The 26262-nt window shown below is 38.8% G+C and overlaps 3 protein-coding genes across 3 annotated transcripts; all 3 read right to left on the bottom strand.

Annotated features, from left to right (window-relative positions):
- Window positions 1-994: 994 nt before the first annotated feature.
- Window positions 995-4252, bottom strand: hspa1b (heat shock protein family A (Hsp70) member 1B). The gene is made up of 2 exons (XM_044127259.1): window positions 4122-4252; window positions 995-3049 (listed from the first exon to the last, which is right to left on the bottom strand). The coding sequence occupies exon 2, from the start codon at window positions 3028-3030 to the stop codon at window positions 1114-1116; it is 1917 nt and encodes a 638-aa protein (XP_043983194.1). The 5' UTR covers window positions 3031-3049; window positions 4122-4252; the 3' UTR covers window positions 995-1113.
- A 306-nt stretch (window positions 4253-4558) lies between these two features.
- Window positions 4559-14597, bottom strand: LOC122837124 (S-adenosylhomocysteine hydrolase-like protein 1). Its single transcript, XM_044127249.1, has 15 exons — window positions 14570-14597; window positions 13361-13461; window positions 13148-13250; window positions 12178-12272; window positions 11969-12075; window positions 11443-11559; window positions 10614-10677; window positions 10401-10489; window positions 10149-10219; window positions 9903-9997; window positions 7689-7787; window positions 7490-7558; window positions 7331-7409; window positions 7077-7197; window positions 4559-6992 (listed from the first exon to the last, which is right to left on the bottom strand). Exons 2-15 carry the CDS (start codon window positions 13457-13459, stop codon window positions 6986-6988), a joined length of 1215 nt encoding a protein of 404 aa, XP_043983184.1. The 5' UTR covers window positions 13460-13461; window positions 14570-14597; the 3' UTR covers window positions 4559-6985.
- Window positions 14088-26062, bottom strand: LOC122828318 (S-adenosylhomocysteine hydrolase-like protein 1). The gene is made up of 4 exons (XM_044111810.1): window positions 25375-26062; window positions 16232-16346; window positions 14926-15030; window positions 14088-14125 (listed from the first exon to the last, which is right to left on the bottom strand). Exons 1-4 carry the CDS (start codon window positions 25564-25566, stop codon window positions 14088-14090), a joined length of 450 nt encoding a protein of 149 aa, XP_043967745.1. The 5' UTR covers window positions 25567-26062.
- Window positions 26063-26262: the final 200 nt, after the last annotated feature.

Below are 26262 nucleotides of genomic sequence, written 5' to 3'. Positions count from 1 at the left end.
CTGACCGAGTTAACTCTTTGCCTGCCGAGGGCTGACGCATCGTTTATTGAATCCCCGGCTCCCTTCTCATTAGCGCGGCAGGCTCACCAAAGTGTTTGTACGGCAAAGAGAGAGGAGAGCAATAACACTGCTTAATTAAGCCTGTTTACTTTCCCTCCAGGTTGAGATACATTGGACATTCATTAAATACAATTATCTGTTATTTGAAGCTAGACATTTTTTTGTGTGTGTAATCTGGTCAAAATTATTTCAATTCTTACACACAGGCACAATCTAATTACGTCATTTTATTGAACCGATTAATTCATCGTTAAATGTTTAGTTTTTGCTTCTCTTCTCACTCCCTCAATGATTTTGTTTATTTAATAAGTAAATTACAGCTCACAGTCACAGTGTGATCCAACAGGTAGTTGTTGGCTTCTTGTGCGATCAGACAACTGACAGCTCGAGGTTTCCCTCTAGTGGACAACATATTTAATAAACTTCAAATAAAGAGAGGGTCTCAATAAATTAAATAAGAAATTAATTTTGCAAGGTAGAAATTAAACCCTAAATTTCCTCATGATTGTGTGGCCATAATCTAATATTAAAAATCATTTTTATTTGATCTAAAAGTTTTTTTGTTTTTTTTGTTTTTGTTTTATTTTTTGTCCAAAGAAACATAATTTTATCATTAGTTGTGAGCTAAAAAGAACAGAAATAAACAATCTAAATATATCACTCTTGTATATCTATAATGTACAAGTTGATCCTTTTAACCTACTTATTCAAATAAATTAGCACTTTGCTGATATTTAAATTAGTGATGACACTCACTGCATTTGATGGACGACTTTCATCTAATCTATCATTCTATTCGTATATTGTCCCACAAAATCTGTTTTTATTTAGCCCTTTATATTTGGATTTTATTTGAATCTCATGTGTATTTATTCTTCTCACCTTAAACGTTAAAGTACTTATTCAACACTGAATGGTCAATAAGAAGCAAAGGTTATTTTTTGAACATGTTTATTATAAATATATGTAGTAACAATGAAAAACTTTTTTTTTCAGAAACCAAACTTAAGTCAGAAATCTTTATCCAGCAGTGAAATGCTGCAGGTCATAGTTTTAGTCGACCTCCTCGATAGTGGGACCCTGAGAGGTTCCTCCAGCCTGATTGCTGGAGCATCCTGCTGCTGCACCTTGATACAACTTTGCCACGACTGGTTTGCACACCCTCTCCAGCTCATTCTGCTGATGTTCATACTCCTCCTTCTCTGCCAGCTGGTTGTTCTCCAGCCAGGAAATTGTCTGGTTGCATTTGTCAATCACCAGCTTTTTCTCCTCCTCACTGATTTTTCCTTTCAAGGCGTCGTCTTCGACGCTGCCCTTCATGTGGTAAGCGTAAGACTCCAGGGAATTCTTTGCTGCAATCTTATCTCTCTGCTGGTCATCCTCTGCCTTGTACTTGTCTGCGTCCTGCACCATCTTCTCGATCTCATCTTTGCTGAGTCGGCCCTTGTCGTTGGTGATTGTGATTTTGTTTTCTTTGCCCGTGCTTTTGTCGACGGCAGACACGTTTAGGATGCCGTTGGCGTCGATATCAAAGGTAACTTCAATCTGTGGCACGCCTCTGGGAGCAGGAGGAAGACCCGAGAGCTCAAACTTCCCCAGGAGATTGTTGTCCTTTGTCATGGCTCTCTCACCCTCATAGACCTGAATCAGGACTCCTGGCTGGTTATCTGAGTATGTGGAGAAGATCTGAGTCTGTTTCGTGGGGATGGTGGTGTTTCGCTTGATAAGAGGTGTCATAACGCCACCGGCTGTCTCAATGCCCAGCGACAACGGTGCCACATCCAGGAGCAGTAAATCTTGGACATTTTCTGAGGTGTCACCCATGAGGATAGCAGCCTGGACTGCTGCACCATAGGCCACCGCTTCATCGGGGTTGATGCTCTTGTTTAATTCTCTACCATTGAAGAAGTCCTGCAGGAGCTTTTGGATTTTGGGGATTCTTGTAGAGCCACCAACTAGGACAACTTCATGGATCTTGGATTTATCCAGCTTAGCATCTTGTAGGGCCTTCTCAACTGGCTCCAGTGTTCCCCTAAAGAGGTCTGAGTTGAGCTCCTCGAAGCGTGCCCTTGTGATTGAGGTGTAAAAGTCAATGCCCTCATAGAGTGAGTCAATCTCAATGCTCGCCTGAGTGCTGGAGGACAAGGTCCTCTTTGCTCTCTCACAAGCGGTGCGCAGTCTCCTCACTGCTCTCTTGTTCTGGCTAATGTCTTTCTTGTGCTTTCTTTTAAACTCCTCCACAAAGTGGCTGACCATTCGGTTGTCAAAATCCTCTCCGCCAAGGTGTGTGTCCCCGGCTGTGGCTTTCACCTCAAATATGCCATCCTCAATGGTCAGGATGGACACGTCAAAAGTGCCTCCACCAAGATCAAAGATGAGGACATTACGCTCTCCTCTTTTGCCTTTATCAAGGCCGTAGGCAATGGCTGCAGCTGTCGGCTCATTTATGATGCGGAGAACATTTAGTCCGGAGATCACTCCAGCATCCTTTGTGGCTTGCCTTTGGGAATCATTAAAGTAAGCTGGCACTGTGATGACTGCATTCGACACCCTCTGTCCCAGAAAGGCCTCAGCTATTTCTCTCATTTTAACCAGGACCATCGAGGAAATCTCTTCAGGACAGAATGTCTTAATTTCTCCTTTATATTCAACCTGGACTTTGGGCTTTCCATTGTCGTTGATCACCTTGAAGGGCCAGAGTTTCATGTCAGACTGGACCACCAGGTCATCAAACCTTCTTCCAATGAGCCGTTTGGCATCAAAGATCGTGTTGCTGGGGTTCATTGCAACTTGGTTCTTGGCAGCATCTCCGATGAGCCTCTCTGTGTCGGTAAAGGCCACGTAGCTGGGAGTTGTCCTGTTGCCTTGATCATTGGCAATAATTTCCACTTTTCCATGCTGGAAGACCCCAACACAAGAGTAGGTGGTGCCCAGATCGATGCCAATGGATATTCCCTTAGCTGATGACATCTTGCTGGTTGAGATGAACCTAGATAAAATCAGAATTAAAATAATTTTATTTTAAGGGTAATCGCTGATGTAAGCCTTCAAAGTGAAAGAAAACTGTTAGGATCAATAATGCAGCATTCATTTAGATATCAGTTTCAGAAAAGTTGACCTGTAGGTTTATCTTTTTAACACCTGCAGTGCAGCTTTGAATCATCTCCCCAGGCTGTTTTACAGTCATTCAACACTTTGACACATGTGACTAATACACCTTACATTTCAATATAGCGAGGAACATGTTTGGATCATCAAGCGACGACTAAAACATTGAACCGAATGGAGTAGGGTCAGTGTTGCCCAGAAGAGGTCTTGAAATGTGACCTTAATGCCCCGTCTGTATTTTTGTTTTGACTACAGTTTATAGGCCTCCGCCTTTTCAGAAGAATATATTGTAGGTGAAGTAAAATTTAAAGTTTTTTATTTTAACGTAGGATTTCAGTTTCTTTACATGTGCAGGATGTACCTTTTCTAATTGCCTTGAGAAATAGCACCTAATTGTAGCACATTTTCATAATAGTCTTTGTACTTGACCTCTTTTTGCCACTTAACTCAGACGTTTAGTTTATTTCAGCTAAATTCAATAGATATGCCTGTTTGACGACAGTAAAACAGCATTTCTTCAGTGATGTATTAACTGATTCATGTTAGTGTCTTTTATTCGACTGTTTTCTGTTTTTTACTGGTATCTTTTTTAGATTTCTTCCTCCTCATGAATCAAAAAGAGTTTAGAAATCTAAGTTTGATGATAGTTCAAGTTGTGTTACCTTTAGCTTATTTGTAATACATTTTATGGAGCAAATCAAAATACTTGACTTACATTTTCAATGACTTGTTGCTAGATACGGACTTAAAGAGTAAGACTCAGCAGGTCTCATTTGAACCAACTCAAAGAAATTAAGATAAACCTTCACACAATTTTCTTTCAACAGATATTTTCAAGTATTTTAATAAAAAAGATAAACCGACTGAAAAAATCACTGCCTTCCTTTTCATTCTCCAAACGTTTTTCAATTACATGTTTTGACTATTTAAATAGTAGAATTCCAGCTACTTACAGTCAGCGGTGATCTCCTTGTAGAGGAAAAGGTTAGAGCCTCGTTCTAGTCAGCTTCTGCCGTCCGGTGTTTCTTGTGAAGTAATGCCTGGCTTGTGTCAGGCCCGTTGCTTATATAGTAACACCCCGGTTTCCAGAAGGCTCCCAGTAACCCCTCCTCCTCCTTCGGGCCCAGTGAGGAAACTGATAATATTAGAAACTAATGCAGCTAGCGTGGAGCGCGAGAGTGTGTGTGAATATTCTAGAGAGGGAGAGCAGTTTGACGCCCAGCCAGCAGGGCTGACTGAGAGGAAAGGAATGCAGGGAATGTAGCGTTAAGGCTCATTCTGGAAGCCAGGAGGAAGTTCTTGCTGTCTTCAACTCGAATTTTATCTGAAAATTTACTCATTCTCCACACACACATACAAAAAAAAAAAAAAAAACTCCACACTTTTAAAGTCAGTTAAAAAGCTCTGCTTTATTGCTGATTTAATGCATGAATTTACATACATAATACACACTTAATGTTATTTTAATCACGTAAAATGTTAATTAAGGTGACACAGTTGAATCAAATTAAGACAGTGACAATCATATGCCAGACGTAAAGTTCATTATTTTTCTTAAAATACATCTCATAAGTTAAAGTTACAATTAATACCATAAGCAGTGAAAGGAAGACGTTACGTTTAAATAGGTTTTGTTAAAAAAGGAATGATGATTCGCTAAATTAAGGTCAGCGCTGATGGTTGGTTTAGAAAACCTGTTTCAAAACAAGTTCGGACACTTATGGGATTTCCAAACTGGAGCAAATAGTGCAGATACTCAAACCCATTAAAACTTTGGATCTAAAGTTTTAATGGAAATAAAATGAAACTGTTCAAATTAGGTTTCTCTGCTGCTAGCATTTGATTCTCACAGACAGAAATGTCCATTAATCTTTTATTTGTTCCGATCAAAACAATAATTCTTAACCGGAAAGATCAAAATCTCTCTTTCTGGAGAGGGAAAGAATTGTGTAGTTTTCTTCCATTTGAAACAGTGTCCCAACCTCTTTGAATACAGGATTATAAAAAATCATAAAAGGCACATTCATACCATGGCCTTAAAAGGCATCATTCAGGCAAAAGGTTTTTAGAGTGACGGAGATCAGGACTGGAATGCATCAGAGCAAATGGAAAGTTGGAAATAAATGAGGGGAGTCATTTATTGAGAGAACTCTTGTGGCTTTACTCTTCAGGTTTTTCCCAAGTTCCCTTCAGGAATATGTAAAGCCTTTATTTTTAACACATACTGTGTCAAAACTAATTGTTTTCTTTTGTTAAATAAACTTATTTTAATCATAAAATGTATTCACATCCTTTAAGCTTTTTCACCTTTTTTTACGTTTCAACCAGAAACTTCAAGGGATTTTATTTGATAAAGCAACACACAGCAGCATATTTGTGGAGTGAGAAAAAAAACAATTAATGGTTTAAATTTTTTTTCCTGTTTGTTTTGCAAATAAAAATCTGAAAGTGAGTCAAGCACTTATATTTGGCCCCTTTTACCACAACGGCCCTATGTAAATAAATCTGAAAATGGAAAAATGATTCATTAGTCAGAGAAGCAGAACAAGAGGTTACTCTGGAGGAGCTGCAGAGAGCAACAGCTCAGGCTGGAGAATCTGTTGACAGCACTACTACCAGCTGTGAACTCTACAAAAAGGATTGTGGATGAGTGTCAAGAGCAAAGGCAAGAACGTTTACCACAAGCCGCATAGATAATTTAGTAAATACGTGGAAGAAAGTGTTCTGGTCAGATGACACAAAAGTAAAACAATTTTAGCTAACAGTTTTGTACTTTGTAGTGGAAAAGTGCACACTTTTCCACAGCCTCACTGTGTAACATGGTGGTGGCAGCATAATCCAAGGGGGATGTTTTTCTTCAGCAGGAATTATTGGAAAGTTGTCAGAGTTAATATAGGAGTCCAGAAAGGAAACCAGAGGCAGCAAGTTTGAGACAGGGGTGGAGGTTTACCTTTCAGCCTAAACAACCAGAGCTACAATGAAATCTGAACCAAAGGCCTCCATCCAATCTGAATAAGTTTGAACTATTTTGCAAAGAGGAACGGATAAAACGTTAGTCTCTAAAGACGTGCAGCTCTCACCTGAGTGGGAGGTGGTTATACAAAGCTTTGACTCAGGGGAGAAGAAAACTGCTGGACGTAAGACTCTTCAGATTTTTATTTGTATACATTTGGAAAATCCTGTATTCTTCAACTACCTTGTAACGCTGTCAAAAAAAATCCCCGCCCAAAAAATATTGAAGCTTTTGGTTGTATTGTTACAAAAAAATGCATATAGACATATTTTTTTATTCTTCATGATCTAGTTGATGTTACGTTGTAGGCCGTATGTGCAGGCAGCATTAAAAAACGCTTTCATGCATACAAAACGACTAAGATAATGTGCATACCATCACAGAGCTTGCTTTGGCTCAGCTTAAACTCTGGTTCAAAGAATGTGCCCATAAATTCTCCACACCACTGACAAACGAAACAGAAACGGCCATCGTTTGGCACTGCGCGTTAAATAGAGTAAACGAACAAATCGACAGCTGCGTGATCAGGAAACAAAAACTCATTAACAACTAAAAACACAAAAACATCAATGCATGCAAGTAGGATGCTCTCTGAACACAAGACAGACCCATGTTAGTTCATTATATATTATAAGTTCTCTATATGTCTTATCCTGAAATATTTAGATCTACTCCTAAGGTGCTATTAATAAGTTACATTCAGCATAAGTAAAATAATTCCTCCGTTTTGCAGTAGTTTAGAAAATAAAATAGATATCTCTGTTCATCCCAGGGCAACGTTTCACTGAGTAGCAGACATCTTTATTAGTACCTGTGAAGTAAAGAAAGTGTTAAGGGATTTCTTTGTTGTATTGTAACAAAGCGTAATCATGGGAAATCACAAATTGACTCCAACCTGTAATAATTTGGCTTAAACGGGCCGTTCTTGTTCAGCCCCATGTACTTAGCCTGCTCATCGGACAGCTCTGTCAGGTGGGCATCAAAGTTGGGCAAGTGCAAACTGGCCACGTACTCATCTTGGAACAGAGACAGAGAGAAATTCGTTATAGATAAAGAGGACATCATCCTCATCTCTAATAAATAAATGCTGTAAACCCTTTTGGGGGTCATAAAGTGGCAGCACGGAGCAGGATTTAGGGAAACGCCTACCCATTTTCTTGGGCAGAAGATACACATCTTGTTTGTATCGTCCTTCTGGAGCGTTGTACAGCTCAATCAAGGCTAGAGCCTACAGACAACACAGAGCCAACAGTAGATGTAAGACTTTTACAGCAACAGGTGCAAACATTACACTGCAATAAATCTGACCTGAGTAGTAGCAGTGATGGACAACACGAATGTAGGCACTGTAGAACAGCTCAGGTTTAAAAGACGACCCTGAGGAAAACCAGAACGCATACAAAGTGTTTATTATACCTTCAGGAAAAAAACAAAGTAAAATAGAAGTAAAGTCTGAGGTATGTCAGGAACAGTGAGGTTTTACTGTGAACTTCTTCTGCGACTTTACCTCTGCCAGCACAATAACCCTTTTCCCATCTGGCCAGATGATGTGGTCGACCTGAGAGCGAACCCTCTCCCAGGTCAGCTCGGGGCTGCGTAGACTCGCCTGAAGAGCACAAAGGAAAATATATACACACACACACACACACACATACAAAATAATTTAGAAGGGAAAAACTAAAAGCCATCTACAACTGAACCAAACACAATATCCATGCGTTTATCTTCAGTCGTATTGATTATTGTAACGGCGTCTTCACAGGCCTGTCCAACAAATCAATCAAACAGCTGCAGCTGATCCAGAATGCTGCTGCTCGTGTTCTCACTAAAACCAGGAAGATAGAGCACATAACACCAGTTTTAAAGTCTCTCCACTGGCTCCCTGTAGCTCAAAGAATAGACTTTAAAATACTGTTGTTAGTTTATAAATCACTGAATGATTTGGCACCACAATACATTAAAGATCTGCTGTTGTATCAACCTTCCAGAACCTCTCAGGTCTTCTGGTTCTGGTCTGTTCTGCATCCCCAGAACCAGAACCAAATGAGGAGAAGCAGCATTTAGCATCTATGCACCAAAAATCTGGAACAAACTTCCAGAAAACTGTAAAACAGCTGAAACACTGACTTCGTTTAAATCTCAACTAAAAACCCACTTATTTAGAGTTGTATTCGAAATGTAATCAATTGCAAATTTATTGACGGAATCTGACTATGTTGTGTTTTTATTGTTGATTCTATGTTGCATTGTATCTTTGTGTTTGATTTGATGAAAAGCACTTTGAAATGCCTTGATGCTGAAATGTGCTATACAAATAAAGTTTGATTGATTGATTGATTGAATTGAGCTTGACTGTGCTGGGTTTCTATCACATTTGGATGAAAAGATGAGCGTTCACCCTGTTTAGAATGGTGGTGCTGTGACATAAAATCACAGGAAAATCAAAGCCTTGGCCTTTCTGGGGGAACAAAGAAATGTAACTACAGTATTTGATAATTTACCCATCAGTGCTTTCACCACTGTGTCTATTCAGTACCAAATCAGATCAGATAGAGGATCATAATTATATAACAGTAGCTGTCAGTATGACATTCTACCTGATGATGGTCTTCTGTCTGATTTTGTTTATTTCACTCCACGCTACACAAGATGAGGTGTGGGCAATATTCCTGTGCACAGCTGATTCCATGCACATTATTTTGTTGATTGACTCTGGGCTTTTCGCTTCGCATCTATGGCTTTTTAAGCTTTTACTTTGATGTTCACAGTGGGGAACAGAGAGAAGCCGCATCAACACCTTAGAGGCTTACTGTGCCTGTAACACGATGTTCCCTGCTTCCCACAAGCATGAAAAGAACTATGCAGCAGAGGGCGCTGTGCTTAGGGCATTCTCGATAACTGTCTTCTAATTGTACAACTCTAAAAACAATGTTTAAAGTCAATGTATGTTTTTGTCTGTATAAAATTAACTGCAATCATCATGGATTATATTACAAGCTAAATTATAAACAATGAGACGTAAACAGAGAGTAAACAAACCACTCCGGATGTAAACATTTTCAGCAGAAGCAGGACTGTAGCTGTAATTTTGAATCAGATATATATTACGAAACAAATCTATTTTAGGTAATGCGTTGCAGGAACGTTACAGTAACTGTAACTCACATTGAGAAAGGTTGACCTGAGAAAACTCTGGTTGGGATAGAATATCTCCAGCTTTCAGTCATAAATAGAACAACATCAAAAAATAGCTGTGTAAATAAGTATTTTTAATGTATTCAGTGTACGTGGAATTACTTTTATTACCTTTAATGAAGTATCAGACTGTGACTTAGTGTCGGCCAATGCCTGTTCTTAAATTGTTCAAATCAAGTAACAGTTAGTCACTCAGGGAATAAAGTGGAAAGACAGAAATATTGGGTTGAGAAACCAAGCCAGTTCAAACATCATATTCCACATTCCTCACCTTTAATAACAGACGGAGCTCAACCTCTTCACATCTAATCACCCTAATTTCTATATCTAGAAGTTTTATAATTGTGATAAATTCCATCAAGGAATAAAACATGAAGGCATATTTGCAAAGCTCACAGGATTATAAAAACAAAGGTTTTTTTCCCCCATGAAAGTGTGTGAATGTCTGTCAAGTTGTGCTTAAAACAGGCAAGTTTTTTTTTCAGTGGGAACTTTTCCATAAATAACAGAAAAACAATGAAATTACCACATCGATCTCTGTATTGGAATGTCCCATATTGCAGACAATGCAGCCATTTTTCATTCGGTCAAGATGCTCTCTGGAAACAACGTTCTTGTTTCCTGCAAATAAACAAACGGAAACTGATGACCTGTGACGAAAATCCTTGAATCAAAAGGGAATGATATTTAAAATGAGACACATATTTGCACACGGCCAACGCTGTGCCCATTAAAGCAGAAATAATAGATGTCACTGCATGGGGCTCCATACCAGTGCAAGTTATCACCACGTCCATCTGCCGGATGACCTCGCTCAGCTTGACCACTCGAAATCCGTCCATACTGTGCGGACACAAACCAGATCTTAGTGTTTTGTTTACAAAAGAGAGAAAGTAAGCGAATTAAAAGACAACATAGCAATGCACTAGTTAGCATCGCAGCAAATTCAATGCACAACACAGAAATTCGAGTGGCGCACATTTATTGATGGAGGAGTGCTGAATGGTAATGTGCAGTGACTCACCATGCCTGCAGAGCACAGATGGGGTCAATCTCTGTGATGCACACAATGGCGCCAAGGGCTTTAAGAGCAGTGCAGCAGCCTTTTCCCACCTACAGATCACCAGGCAGTGCAATAAAAAGGTCAGCTGCACCAGTGGAAATTCAATCATTTCAAGTAAAAGCTTTTGTTCTTTGTTTTGTTTTGTTTTTTTTCATTTATCTAGGAATGACTCACCTCCCCATAACCACACACAACCACTTGTTTGCCTCCAAACATTATGTCCGTGGTCCTTTTCAAGCTATCAGAGAAAAGTAAAATAAAAGATCACAATCATCCCAGACCATCTTTATTTTATTATTTTACATCATTTAAAAAAAAAAAAAAAAAAAAAAACGGTAGCAGTAAACATCAGTAATTAAAGACGATGTAAAAAGAAACATTGTGTGTTTGTCTTCACTATCAGACATTAAATGTTTTCTGTTTTAGGTCGGTAACAGTTCTAAAAATTATTTCTATTTATTAAATGTCATAATAATGTGACAAATATAAAAATCGTTCCTATTTTCTTTAAAATATACACACACTTCATATTTAGAAAAGAACAATATGTGGATATACTGATGAAGCATCTACAGCATGGCATTGAGAAAGTCAATGTTTTGAGATGCTGCGACAGACAGGCGACCTGTCCAGGGACCCCGCCTCTCGCCCGGAACGTTAGCTGGAGATAGACACCAGCAACCCTCCCAGTCCCCTCTAAGGGACAAGGGTGTAAAGAAAATGGATGGATGGATGTTTTGAGATGGTAGTCAAAAAGCTCTGACCGTACTCTCATTGACTGTGTTTGGGCAGAAATAAAAAAGATGTGTATGGTAAAAGTGTGAAACCTGTGGATATTAGTAAATAAAAATTCTTGCATTTAATACCAGTTTTATTTTGGTAGTCCAAACGTATTTTAACAGGAAAAAGCTTAGTCTGATTAATGTTACACAGTGTGAAAAAAGCCGACGAGTCTTTTTATACAGCCTACTGTAAATATTTAAAATTTTCTAATCTTGCTCACCCATCCAGAATAGATTCGCGGCAGCAGTAGAGGTTGTCAAACTTCTGCTTCGTAACCGAGTCGTTCACATTCATCGCAGGGACGCACAGCTTGCCCGCCTTAGACAACTGATACAATCTGAGAAGACAAATCAGGAAGCCCTTTTAGGCCAATCAGGTCACACGACACCTTTGTTGATAGCCAATGAAACGAGATGCCTGTCTTTATGACACTGAGCTTTCTGGAGCCACTGGCTAATTGAGTCTATGGAAGCATTTATTTTAGCTGCATCATGTTTCTCCAATTCCCTGAAGTTATATAAGGGCAAAGTCCTCTTAAACCCCCAGTGACATTTATCAATACAAACATGACCTATACACCCCCCTTACATACTGTTCCTGTTGACACAATACTCAGAATGTTATTTACAAGCAAATGCAGTCAGGTAAATTCCGACTTTTCCAGGAAACAGAGAACAAATCGGAAGCAAGACTCCATGGTGGAGCAGAGGTAGAAGCTTGAAATGAAAATGATAAAACTGTCTGACCTGTGAACACCAGTGACGCTCTCCTCCACGATTCCTCGGACCTTCTTGAACACGCTGGGATACTTCTTGTAAACCCAGTGAGTCAAATCTCCACCATCGTCCAAGATCTTTCATTTGAACCAAAGAGATCGGTTAACTGCATCAAAGATTTAGGAATGCCCCAGAGAGAGAGCGGTGTTAAATCCATGATTCAACTGTACTCATAATACCATATTGGCCTGCCAGCCGTCCCTGTTGACACAGCGATCGATGCACCACCAGAAGTCGTCCTCTGATTCACCTTTCCACGCAAACACAGATACACCTGCAGGAAGCAACACACACATGGCGAGCAACGACGGAGGCCCATTAGGGTGGCATTACATAATAAAAAACACAAGCATGAAACGGTTAACTTTCAAGGTCACTTAGAGTTCATTCAGACTTACTACTAAGATGAAGTAAAAACTAATCTACTTTTATCTGTTAAAATGTAGGTCGCTACAAAAACAGGATTTTTTTTTTTTTTGCCTAGAATACAAATTTGATAGCTATGGCTAACCCACAAACTGTATTTACTCATGCTGTTTTTCCATACAATAGTTTTGATGCAAAACTTAAAATACAAAAAAAAATAAAAAATATTTAATAAACTAATAAAAACAAATTAGATTGAAGGATCTAAAATACATTTTTGTCTGTTTTGTAGCTTGGGATTCCAATCAAAGTTAAAGGAAATGTCTCTACGTGGATGCTTGCAATACATTCAATTATCAATACTGTTTACAGGTCTACTGACTGTGACTATAGGAAAAATACACAAGTAAGACATCCAGTCATATTTTGTGTAGCCATTGTTTAAATATTCTGTATTTTTTAAACACTTCTACGCATCTAAAAGTGATCTAATGAATCAGGATTTTCTCTAACAACCCATAGATAATGTCCGCAGTGAAAAAGAGATTGTGTTGCTGCAGCAGGTTTGCTAAAAAAAAAAAGATGTTTTTTTTTTAATGTGGGGGCCAATCCCTGTTATTCATATGCATTGTAAAATTCAGATTATTTATTATGTTGCTGTTCAGGTAAATCTCGACTTCATGTTCCCAAAGTGTTGAGCGATCCATTTCAGAAAACATCATGCTTTAAACCAGTAGATTATACAGAAAAAGCCCCACAAGCTTCTGGAGGGGACGATCTCACCAATTTCAGCGAGAGCAGCGGCCACCTCGTTCTGAGTGGAGTAGATGTTACAGGCAGTCCAGCGGCACTGGGCCCCGAGGGCCACCAGAGTTTCAATCAGGACCTACGAGGGGATGATGGATTGCACACGCGTGTGTAAAAAGTTAGGAAATGTGAGCTGTAACAAAACATCAGCTGGACCTGCAGAGAACAGGACGAAAGAACAGAACGTACGGCTGTCTGAGCAGTGATATGGGTGCAGCCCACTATCTTCGCCCCGGCCAGGGGCTTCTCCCCCTGGGCTCTCTTCCTCAGAGAGATCAGGGCAGACATGTCTGTAAAGCAAAAATATAATACTTAAAAGCTACAAACATTTGTTTCTCACTTGAAAACAAATTTTAAGGTGTTTTTTGTTTGTTGTTGTTTTTTTTTTGGGGGGGGTGGGGGTTCACAAAAAAAAAATCAGCTTAGGGAGTCTCTCTGATAAGTGTATATTTATGGATTGAACATATGGCTATCCTATAATTTGGAAATAAAAAAAAGGAAAATTGACCATCCACAAATTATATATTTTAACTTTTATATTTTAGGTGTTCTAGTAATGAATAAGTAAATGAGACATTATTTTAAATGCTTTAAAAGTTTAAAGATAGAGTCAAATTCTGTATTTTCCAATATGCTTGGGGACCCCTGAGTTAAACAGTAGTGTGATGACTGATGTAAAAATGCTACATGAATCATAGCATATAAGCTATGTTTGTATTTTTAATAAAGAAAAGCTAAGAGTCAGAGTTTGATCGGAATGAGTGAATCATTAACAGCATTTTTTTAAATTAAAAAGTAATAATAATCTCTTCCTTCAAGATGGTTATAAAAAGAACGGCAGGAATATGACAAACTACTAGAACAACAGCAACATACCATCTACAGCCTTGCAGATTTAAAGCCTAATAAACACTTGTCAGGAGTTCACATACTTCCCTTGAACAATGTAAACAGCTAGAAGCACAGCAGACAGAAGAGAGACTACAGGACCGCATCTTTGAGAGTTGAAAGTAAAAGGACATGCGAAACGATAAAAAAACTGATCTGTAATAAAGTTTTCAGGATAACATCAGTACTGAATAAGATAGGGGCTTAACTGTAGTGAAATTAGAAGATAAATTATAACAAGTTGTGTAGTGGTAGAAGGCAGTTTTTTGGCAAATATTCAGGAATAAGAACCTGCTTTCTTTGTTTGTTTCTTTGGTTTTGGACGTTTTTGTCATGAAGTGGTGTTGTGGTGGTGGTGAGGCAAACGCAGTAGAACCCAGATGAGGTGAGGTGAGGAGTTTAATGATGAAAAATCAACAGAAAATACAGTCCACAGACCTGGCAGCACTGACGAGCGGAAGGCTAAAGCTCACAACAGGTAGCAACAGGTTTTACGAGGACTAGACGTACCTTGACATAAACGGACGACTGACTGACACTGACGAGACACTAAATACACAAGAGGTAATCAGGGAACGAGACACACCTGGGAACTAATCACGGGGAGACAGGACAACACAGAGACTCAGACACACAAGAAAACTAGAAATAAATACACAGAAAAACACAGAACACAACAGTTTTAAAAAGCAGTCTACTATGCAGACTGCCTGACAGCAAAACCATTTTGTCTCCTTTTACTGCAGAGTAGAAGAAAAGCTGCAAACTCAAAACTACACTAATCAGAAAACTGCAGTTTGGGTTCCATCTCCTGCAAAGAAAAACCTATATTATCTTCTACATAGATGTTGTAACTGTGTGGGTACCTTGCTCTGCTATTTCAATTTCCCGCCGTCCAAATTCAGCCTGTTTGATGTTCTTCACACAGAAGTCGGTGCTGCCGTGGCTGTTGACCTGGGCTTTGTAGCTCACTTTTGTGTTAAAACACACGAGCGGAGGCAATAATGAAATCTATACTTCAAATCTATTGTGAGAAAGAAAGGACCTCTGTGTGCACTTCCTGTGTGTGTGTGTGTGTGTGCGTGTGTGGACCTGTGTGTATTTATGGCGCCTTGTGAAAGTATTCACACCCTCTGAACTTTGTTTCACATTTTGTCACAGTCCAGTCACAAACCCTTAACTTGTTTAATTGGGATTCTATGTCATAAATCAATGCAAAGTAGAGCATAATTGTGAAATGAAAGGATAATGCTATGGTTTAAACATTTTTTAAAACGGTGGTGTTAATTTGTACTCAGCTCCCCTGGATCAGTACTTTGTAGAACCAGATTTACCTACAGCTATAGTGGAAAGTCTTTTTGTGGAAGGATCAGCTTTGAAAAGTCCAGAGACTTTTCTTGCTAATTCTTATTTGCAATAGTTGTGACTCAGTCAGAACGGATGTTAGTAACATCTGTTTTTAAAATAGGTCCACAAACTCTCTAAAAGCTCTGGGCTATGACTGAGCCAATTTTACACATTAATATTAATAATTAGTATTAAACTTTTGGTATCGGAGCAGGACCTAGAGAAAGTCCTGTTAGTTTAAAAAAAACTAGAACAAACTTAGAAAGTATAAAATCAAACAAGGAGAACCAACATCTGGTTTTATCAGAACAAGAATCCAGAGAAAGCCCAACTAGCTTATAAATTTACTTTTTGTTTTTATTAGTTTATCCAGAGAAACTCCTATTAGTACTTAGTACTTTTTGTTTTGCTTTTCTGTCGTCATTTGTTTGTATTTCCTCAAACTCATGTAAAGTCCTTTGAATTACCTTGTTGCTGAAATTATGCTAATTAAATAAAATCACCTTACCTTACCTGAAATCTTCACATGGTATATAGTACCAAATCTATTAGCCAAACATCATAAACTGAAGTCTGTTTTTCGACCTACCATCGGTTTCCCTTACTTTGTAGCTACCTTGTGTTTCTCCATCACCTAAAGTCCAGATAAAAGATTGAAATTTGTGGCTTCTATGTGAAATATGTGAAAAAGTTGAAGGAGTTTAACATTTTCAACCCAGTGTACAGTAGGAAGTAGAGTGTTGCTTTAACGGATATGATGCGAAAGCCTTTCAAAATAATATGTTATATGTATGTGTATTGTAAAAACATTAATGCCTGTAATACCTGAGCTGTAGCTGTCTGTGGAGGACTGGGAGATGGAGCGTGAGAGCGAGCGGCGACCCGCCTTGGTCGGAAACTTGCTGAACTCCTGCTTGTCCTCTGCATTCGCAAACTGGATCTGAAAAAAAGTCAATCAAATGCAACACTGAAATCACAGGCAGACAGGGACAGAAAGTGTCATCGCCACACATTAGCAGTGTAGATGCTCGGTAACATGCTTACGTAACTGCTTATATATATGAACTCGTTTTGCTGTTTCAGCCTCAAAACTGTCCTTTGAACAAAAGAGAAAGGTGGAAATCAGCTCATTTCTGCAAAACGCAGGTGGATCAGGAAGAAGAAAGCTGCTGCTTATTTTTAGTCGCGCTCCGCTGCTCTGTGATTTATGCTTTGTTCAGATACACAGGCTCAAGTTGTTGTTGGGGGCTACTTGTTTTTCATCATGCTAACTGAAGCCTTCAAAGCGCCATAGATCAAAGCCCTGGAAACACATGAATCAGACCAGCAAAAGCTTGATTAGCGTCTGTATGTTGTACCCTTGCTTTTCATAAAAGTCGTAACTGTTTGAGAATCTGGTCTTTGGTTCCAGCATCAAAACACATTTTTCAAGCTTATGAGCTTTAGACAGATGTAAAAAAAATATTCTGTTACATCACAGTCCCATACGTAACGCTGTTCCTCAGCACTTTACAGCAACACAAGGTCTCTAGGGTCGTTCCATTCTGCACATTTTGTGTTCGTATAGTTGGTGATAGAAAAGAAATACAAGCTTGGACAAATCCTCTCAGAAAATAGAGATGCACCCTGGAATTCCCCGATATTCAACTTGATTGACCCTTATTGGTGATCAGCTGCTCAGAAAGTTGAAGATCCAATCTTCATCTATTTTTCTGATCTGTGAGCTTCACACAAGATATCGGTAAAAACCAAAGTAATGCAGAAATCAAAATTAACGCATTAATTTCAATTAATTAATTAAGGAGAGAAAATCTCGTTTAAAAAGAAATTATAGTTGCATGATTCAGTAGAGTATTAAGTGGAAAACTGTTGGTTTTCTTGCATTAAAAACATTTTGAATTTCCCTGCATCTGGATCTGGATGGTTAGATGAAGCTACAACATTCCAGTTTCAAGATATCTCATCACAATCCACATTTTATTTCTATTTACCAAAGTTTATTGGAATTGAAAGGCTTATTGTGGTAGTATGGTGGCACTTGTTAAAAAATTATGGTTGATTAATCCCAATTTATTAAGTATAAAGCCTCTAATTAATGAAACAGTCTTTTTTTAATCATATCCCATCACAAATCAAATCAGATGAAGTTTTGGAAAATAAATTGAAATGGCAGAAGGAAAAAATACATTTTGAAAACATGAAGAAAGGGAGGTGCAAAAAGGCTTAGAAAGTCAAGAGATCACTGAAAATCTGTAAGAAATTAGAGAAAATTCCTTCCGCTTTGTACAAATTATGTTAACTGATTACCTGATTTATGCTGTGTTATCAGGACAGCATAAAGAGTGGCACAACTGCTAAAAGCAAAAGGACTTTCACAAATAAAGTCTTCATTTGGCAAAATATAATGATGTAATTATTATAGTTGTATGTATTTCTAAACTTCTCAATGTTCCTGTAAGCTCTTCCTGTAAGTTCCTGTAACCACACCCCAAAAGTGAAAAGTACTGAATTTCACCATAAAACAGCTCTAGCCAGGCAGCCCCTCATATTTCTGAATAAAGGAGTCAAAAGAATAGCTAGAAGAGTTGTTCAAGACCTTATTGAAACAAAATATAACCAAAATATGACTAGATCCTGATCAGGAGTGGCTCTGACATCCATAATGTCTGCCTTTCCAAGAATTCATACTCTTCTATCCATAATCGCGCTTTGATGTTGCGTCCGTCTGTCTGTCAGACAGCGCTGTGTAAAGTCATAACACTGTACAGTGTCATGCAATCATGGCTGATCCCCTTGCAGACGCACAGACAAAATGCAGAACATTTTTCCTGTAAGTCCTCTCTAACTCTCGATCGTTCTACTTCTCTGTCTTTGTGGTGTTGCAGTGCTGCTTTAAGTCAGTCATTGATTTCCCACACACAGTTCACACCGCTCCCCGTTTTGAGAAATTTTTGTGACAGTGCTGTCAGGCTCCCTCGACCTCTTATTTTCAATGTCCGTAACTTGTGTTTGGAGTGCAAACTGTTGAGCCGGCCACTGGAGTTGACAAAACACACAGGGACGATGAATCGGTGGGCCAAACAACTAGTAGAACAAAACCCCCGAGCAACATACACTGGCCAAGAAGCATGACAGAACAGCTCAACCTTGATAGAAATTGCTGAGGAGCTAACAACTCAAAGACTTACATGAATACAACTAAAGCCAAAAAGCTAAGAGAAGCATCATGTGGCTCAGTTTTCAGGAAGTGACCTCACGGTTGGATGGAAGGGATTTGTTCTCCTGCAAAATACCGACGAGATAACGGCAAACATAGTAGTTTCAGTCTCCTAACTTCTTGACCTTATGATCCCTCGTCCCAATGTTCGTCACACCTCGACTTCAGCAGTCTACCACGCAACCAAAGAGAAACTCAAGAAGCTTGGGAGTCTGGGTGAGCAGAGCAGATCTCTGCATGGATCTGTTTTCACAACCAAGACTGTGGCCTTTCTCACATCACTCGGTACATTGAGTTTTCCTCTGGATCGTTTCATGTGGATTCAGCACACACTTTGCATTTCCTTTCCCGACTGGTAAACATTTAAATAAGACCGTAATCCTGGTTACCATATACCGTAATGTAAATGATTGTTACTGGTTTGGCTACCTGAGACAACATCACAGAACATTTGTAGTTCAATGTAAAATAGTGCTAAGCAGAATACTGTAACCCGTCTCAAGCCACAAGTGATCCAAACTGATCTCTGCCTGGGAGTTCCAACATCTAGAAAGATATGTTTCCTGTGAAGCATTACAAGCAACTCACCTGTTCTCTCCCATGTCCATGCTTGTGAGCCATAGCTGCCGGTCACTGTCTACAGCTCTCTTCAGCTTTCTAGCCTACCTCTCTGAGTCCTGTGTGTGTGCGCACGATGGTACCAGGTGTCCCTGATGCTATTATCCACTCCCAGGCAGCTCAGGGGGAGGTTCCCACCTATTACCGTAATTTCTAAATGGCCAACTTTGGCTAAAACAGGTCCGGAAGCAAAAAGAGAGGTCAATTTCAAACAAGTCTTTTTCTCTCTGTCTCGCGCTCTCTCTCTCCCTTTTTCTCTCTCTCTCTCCCTCTCTCTCTCTCTCTCTCTCTCTCACCTTTTGCTCCGCATTGTCCTTGACAACTCGCTGCTGAAGGCTTCAGTTTTTATTTTATGGGGATTTTTTTTTTAAAGTGCAGATAGACCATTGTACGAACCAGAGATATGACGACACTACACGCAAACAAGTACAAAAACACATTTGCTGAAGCTTGTATTTTCAGCTTGAGTTCCTAATTTGCAGCACTAAATGTACTGGGATTGGCAAGAGGAATTAAACCCGTTCTCCATTAGCCTTCTGCTGCATCATTAGGCATCTCTTTAGACCCATCCTGCAGCTAAAAATACCCTTTCTCTCTCAGATAACAGGCCAGGTCAAAGACTTAAGCCGTAGAGTGTTACAGCCGGTCAGTGGCGTAAAGGCTCAGTGTGGCCCCGACACAAGGCAACCAAAACTACTTAACCAGACACCGCCACCGCGGCTCTATGGCACCATCTAACTGTAATCCACACACACCCTCGCCGCCAACTGTCCACAGTCGCTGCATTCAACAAGTCAAACACAGGCAGCGCAGCGGGTAAAACAGAGCACACTGCAAGGCAAGTTTCAAGTGAAGTATAACATTGAAATCAGCACACTCCCCCTAGTATGCAAAGGCTGCTGTTTAAATCAATGCATGCATGACCGATAACAGTGTTGTGAAGAAAAACACCCTGTGAACTAATCCTGCCTTCCTCGCAGACTATGTGACCTTTAGCTGAAACTATAAGTTCTCCTGATTAAGCCTTATTTCGTGAATAAACACTTGCAGTACAGCCACACTGATTTAAAGGGGTAGTCCAGACTTTTTTCCATGTGGGGTTCTGTTAAGATGCTGTGTTCGATCATTAACTTGCGGTAAATAACTCTCTTGGGGTCTTTACTTTAATACTTTAATTAAACCAGGATTCTTTTTTTTTTTTTTTAGGTAACAGGGCGTCAGAGGAAGTCTAAGTTAGAGATCGGCCATGTTAAACCTAACATCCCAAAATGTGCTTAACGCATTTCACGTTGCAGAATGTTGCAGAAACAATCGGTCCCATCTGTGTGAGTCACTGTGCATGAATAAACCTCAAAGAAATGTTTTGAAGTTCAAGTTATTTTATCATCAAAGTGAAAATGACAATAGAGTTACCTACTTCAGGTTAGATACTGACTTCATATCACCTCTTGGTATATCAACCACTTCGAAGAAAATCCAACGTTTTAATATGAATGTTTTAATTTGACAAAAGATGAACTAGAATGAACTAAATATCTTGAAAGTAAAGGGACGGTGAAAAACAAGACTTATGAGGATGTGTTGTAATGCTTCCTTAACTAACTTGAGTTAAAAAACAAAACAAAAAAAATACACTTAGACAGAGGGTCTGAGTTTATTTTGTTTGGTGTCTTCATGTCTTCTAGTCTCCACTGCGTGATATTCACACTCAGTACGGAGTGTGAATATCACCCCAGGAGACGTTGATACACTCCTGTGGCAAATGTGTAATCACTTGCATGAAGGGTTTACTGGATTGAAAATAACGAATGTGGGACAGTCTTTAGAGGATCCGAAAGCTTTCATGTTGAACTTTCGTTTTGCAGTCCTCCCCCACCTTGTCCACCTTATCTCATTACAGCATTAACTTTGATTCCTCATCATTTCAGAATATAATCCGTTCTGCCTTATTCAGACCTCTCTGTCTTGCGCTATGGAAAAAGATTAAAAATGCAAAACATAAACTATTGAGAACTATTTGAGGGAGACATTATATAGTCTCACAGGAGATTAATCAAATCTATCAAAAGCTGAAGAACCTAGTACGATTATAATCAAAAGGGGAAGAAAGCAAACTGTTTACTTCTATTTGTTGAGCTATAAACTGTAGAAAAAGGTTAGTCCCAAACCCCAGAGATGCTCCATCGACATAAAATATTTGATGTATTCTTAACCAAGGTTTAGGAATGAAAAAGATTTTTATATTTTCTTGACCATTTTAGAGTCCCAGAATGTAGAATGTTTAGGCTTTGAGATGATATTTGAATTTGAATTTCTAACCCTAACCAATAGTTTCTAATCCAAATGTTTTTAGACATTTAGTGATGTTTAAATTCCCTTCAATATATACACATAAGTGAATATTACTAAATGCATTCCTGCTATAGTAGCCTTTTATGTTCACATAGCAATCGCTGTGTGTGTTATATCATATTAACACCCAGTTGAACTCTTTCACATTTTGACACATAATTAACAAACGTCAATGTATTTTGTTCGGCTTGTTCATGGTAGACCAAGACAAAGTAGTCCACAGTTGTGCAGTGGAAGGACAACTGACACAGATCTTTTAAGCCTTCCAAATACGAAACAATTTTTCATCAATATTTTTTGAAAAACCACATGTGCTTTGCCTTGCACTTCGCAATTCCTCACTTCTTTGTGTAGGTCTGTCACCTAAACTCCTAACAAATCCCTACGGGTTTGTGGTTTTACCATGACAAAACGTGGAGAAGACCAATAGTGCAAATAAGTTTGCAAGGCACTGTAAACATGATATAACCAAACTTCAAAGTGAGCACGCAGCAGTCCACACCTCCACAGGGATCAGATACAAAATGATGATGCAGGAACAAATTCAATGCGAGTAAGTCCTGTTCCCTGGAGGGGGGAGGGGTGTATTGCATAACTGTTTTGTATTGAAGAAAAAGGCAGAGGTTTGCTGTTCTTTGACTCACCCACCATCACACTCACTCGATCAAATTTGTAGAATTGATTGTATATTTTCACCACACATTTTTCCGACCGTCAAAGTCAATGCAGTGTAAACCAAAATAGTAACGAAGTTTTTCTCCTTACAATGATTTGTAGAAGTCGTTTTGACTGATTTTGCAAACAGGTGACTGAGTCGGACACTGGACTCTCAGTTTTATTCATAACAAAGCGTTGTTTTCATAAAGCTGATGCACATTCCTATCATTCAATATGTTTGGAAACAGGCTTCCCAGAGGCAGCTCACAGTCCACACAATATTGCCTGTCAGACAGGAAGGAGGTCTAATATTTTAAAGCCTCTGAGCCCCGCTGCTGAGAACGCAGATATGGCTATCTTTTGTCATTTTTATGTAATTTGGTTCATATTATGAGTATACAACTTGGTACGAGAGAGGCTGTCTTTACAGAAGCTAAATCACAAACACAGACATACAGTAGATGTAGGATGAAAACAAAGATTTAATATTCAAGGTGATTATTTAGCAAAAATAAAGTGAGCATAATATCTATGCTTTCATGACATTGGAAATGGGTGGAAACAACCTTCTTTTAGTCTGCAGAAATTACATATTGTTCTTACACGTTTATGAGTTTCTACACTGTAACTTGGACTCATTTAAAGCTCTTCCTGTTTTTGATGCAAAAGCAAAGCAGATTGTGAGGTAAAATCTGTAATGAGACATTTTTTTTATTTTTTTTTTATAGGATAACGAATCGTCACCAGTGTGGATTCAAATCTATAACTAATTTTACGCAAACAATATGTAATCAAACATTTGAAGGATCTGGTTAGCTCTGTATTTGAATGACTACGAAGAGGCTTTGGATGTTGGCACATTAAAACTAATAAAGAACTTTTATTTAATTTATATCCCATTTGGAAGATTTTGTTGAGTCACAAGAAATAAAACAAGGAAGTGGAGGTATTAAGGGTGGCAAAAATTTAAGCAAACAACAGTCACTGTTTTGTGAAGATTTACCTATCTAAAACATATACAACTAAATAAAAAATCATGCAACTAAGCATCTGTTTTTACAATGGATTTTTTAAACTTAAAGTATACTCAGTTCCAGGCTGTGTAACAAAATTTAAAAACTGCATTGAAGATGAAGATGTAAAACAATATAAACATGGCTGATCTAAAGTTTCCTATTTTCCACAAGAATACAAATTAAGGAACATAAAAATAATGACAGTGAAAGGTTATTCTCCTGTGAGAATCTCAGCCTTCTAACAACAACTGTCAAACAACTTCACCGAGTGTCATATATATATATATATATATTTTATTAAGGACGTTATATATTCAGGGAACAAAATACAAAACAAATGTCTATTTCTGGAGGTAAAAAAACAAACATCTTCTCTAAATGTGAGCCGGTTCTCAGAAACACAGTCCTCGACCTGTAACCTGTAAACACTCCGATTTATTCCATGCTGGGAACCAGCAGTGGATGTGTAATATGAACATCTGACTAGAGAAAGTCTTTTTTGTTTTGCGCCGTTGTAAAGCAGCCAAGACATTCAAAGTCTGTTCCCTCAGGTGCACAGTGTGCAATAAATACACTCTTATCAAGCTGCTCCAAAAACTAATGATTCCCACCCACATGAGAAGCCTGAGCTAAGTCAAAGCTGACCGGGTCAACAATGACAGAGTTCAACACTTAGATGGTTGGACTGGTTATCAGAGCTGGATGCACTACTCAACTTTTTCCTGGCGAACTTGATATCCAGTTTTCTTTGCCTAGTCCCAATTTGACTTATTTGACATTTTATTTCTAAGAGCAATCAGACATCAAAGGAAAAATATGTACGGTACATTAGTTTCTTTTGTAGAAGGGGTGATTTTGAACTAAAAATTAAGAAATAAGATTATCTTCATTGATGCATCAAAGCGCAGTAATATATTTAAAATTAAACGTAAAAAAATGCATCATTACTGAGCAGAGGTTGTGGGATATCTTACTTTGGATACATTTAATGAAGAGAAGATGGAAAAAAGTGCTTTTCAAGGTCTGACTGATGTTTAATAAACTGCATTTTTTCACTTTACCAAGGACTGAAATTAAAGACTTAAAAATGATCTTTTTGCTCATTGGTGTTTTCAAAACACACAATATATATTTATCAATACCGCATGGGAACATAAAAAACATATATATCAAAATCAGTTTTCTTTCAAGTATAAATTCTTTGTTTTAATTTTGAAACAATTCAGATTGTTTGAAGGACTTAACCTTATTTTAAAAAGTGGTTTATAGAAGAAGTACCTTTACATCCAACTGAAAATTAAAAAGTGTGCAACAAGAATATCCTGTAATAAGCCTGTGTTCCTAACCTCTAATGGATTTTTATTAAACTCAAAGAAATGCATCAAAGTACATGCTCTTGGTTAGAGTGAAAATAGAGGGGGCTGTAAGTCTTGAATTACATAATAAATAGAGTTTATTTTCTTTTATAATATCTGACCTGCCAGTCACTGAGCAGAGCTGAATTGATTGATACTTATTTTTTTACAATTTTAACATCCACATTCCTGCACCTCTGAGAAAAGCTACATAACCACAGGTTATGCGGGGTTGAATGTTTTCTCACAGAAAATCCTCTATGGCATTAACTACCACATACTTAGTGTGGAAGCTCCCCCCACATGGAGCTTACTAAGGCCTTACATGTAAGCTTTAGGTTTAGTTTCCTAAACAAAGAATATTTACATTTACATTGTATAGAAACAGTAGAAGAATACCTAAAGCTTGACGGTAATACTGTTTAAAATGACATGTCACACAGTATTACAGTATAAGTGGTAATTCTTCTATAACGACTTCTTTCATACTAAGCGAAATGGGAACAAATATACATGTCCCACTGAAACTACTAACCCGACTGAATTCCGACTACCCTGCTTTTTAATACTAACTGTACTAAATGTTAAAGAGTGCGGCTTTGCTACGCATTCACTATGGTTTTTCCCCATACTGTCCAGCAGTAGCCTACTGCAGCACAGTACTCCGCACCAACGTGAACGTGTCCTCCTCACATGTGACCGGCTGTTCTTTGCCCAATGGCAGCAAGTGATGGCGGGCATCACGTTCCTTACCTTCTTCACCGACTTCAGAGTCGGGACTGCGGTGAACGCCGCGGAGGGCATCTCTCCAACGTTCATGTTCACATCGCTGCTGTTCTTGCTGACGGTCAATGCGGAGTATTTTTCCGCGACGTTTTCAGTCTCTTTGACATATTTAGTGGCCTGCTTGACCTCCGTTTTGCTATCCACTGCCGAGTCTGTCATCGCATCTAAGTGATACTAAAAGAAGGAGGAGATGAGGGGGAAAAAAGAGAAGCCGGTTGTCTGTGGAGTTTAAACTAACGTTAGCTCCGTCCGTCGCCTTCTTTGCTCTTTGGTGTGTGGTTTAAAAACGACTGAACAGATCCTGTAACCTATATAAATAAGAATTAGACGCTTAAGTCAAGTTTTCTGGCTTCTTTAAGTCCCTATAAGCGCTGCGGAGGCAGTTGCTGGTCCTGCGTTGTGCTGTCAACCTCAGACAGAAGCATCTCTGATGGGAGGGGGCGGTAGGCTCAGCCTGTCACCTGAGGAAGTAGGCTGTGTTCAGGCGGTGATCATCCACACAGAGCTCCAACCGGAGGACAGGATTCAGAACAGAAAGACGGTAAATTCTATTCGTGAAGAGTTTTCATAGTATTTACGTCCTACTTGTATAACTCATCGTCAGTTTGCATAAAGTAAACCTTAGCCCGTAAAGCCTGTATGACCGTTGCCAAGGAGGCTGAGAACAAGTCCCGCCTTCTTTGCTATGATTGGTTAACTCTGAGATCATTTAGACAATCCACCGCTTCTGGTTTGCTGCGCTTATTAAGCTTAAGGGGTCCTGAACAGGGATAGATTGAGAAATTATTTTTTTTAAAATATAGTTTTAGCCTGAATTACTACTTATAAAAAAAAATTAAATGGTGCGAAGGGTAA

Source organism: Gambusia affinis, linkage group LG01 (assembly GCF_019740435.1).
Source record: "Gambusia affinis linkage group LG01, SWU_Gaff_1.0, whole genome shotgun sequence".
Lineage (NCBI taxonomy): Eukaryota > Metazoa > Chordata > Actinopteri > Cyprinodontiformes > Poeciliidae > Gambusia > Gambusia affinis.
The sequence above is the reverse complement of the archived record's forward strand: the minus strand, read 5'-3'. Positions and strand labels throughout refer to the sequence as shown.

Excerpts from the sequence above, each read along its gene's own strand:
- hspa1b (XM_044127259.1), bottom strand. The coding sequence starts at position 3,030 with ATGTCATCAGCTAAGGGAATATCCATTGGCATCGATCTGGGCACCACC.
- LOC122837124 (XM_044127249.1), bottom strand. The coding sequence starts at position 13,459 with ATGTCTGCCCTGATCTCTCTGAGGAAGAGAGCCCAGGGGGAGAAGCCC. Across the intron at positions 12,076-12,177 it reads ACGGCTGGCAGGCCAATATG|ATCTTGGACGATGGTGGAGA; the intron begins GTATTATGAGTA and ends TTCAAATGAAAG. Across the intron at positions 7,198-7,330 it reads TCTTCTGCCCAAGAAAATGG|ATGAGTACGTGGCCAGTTTG; the intron begins GTAGGCGTTTCC and ends CTCTGTTCCAAG.
- LOC122828318 (XM_044111810.1), bottom strand. The coding sequence starts at position 25,566 with ATGACAGACTCGGCAGTGGATAGCAAAACGGAGGTCAAGCAGGCCACT. Across the intron at positions 15,031-16,231 it reads CACAGACAGCTACAGCTCAG|TGAGCTACAAAGCCCAGGTC; the intron begins GTATTACAGGCA and ends TTAACACAAAAG. Across the intron at positions 14,126-14,925 it reads AATTGAAATAGCAGAGCAAG|CTGTTTACATTGTTCAAGGG; the intron begins GTACCCACACAG and ends CTGTGCTTCTAG.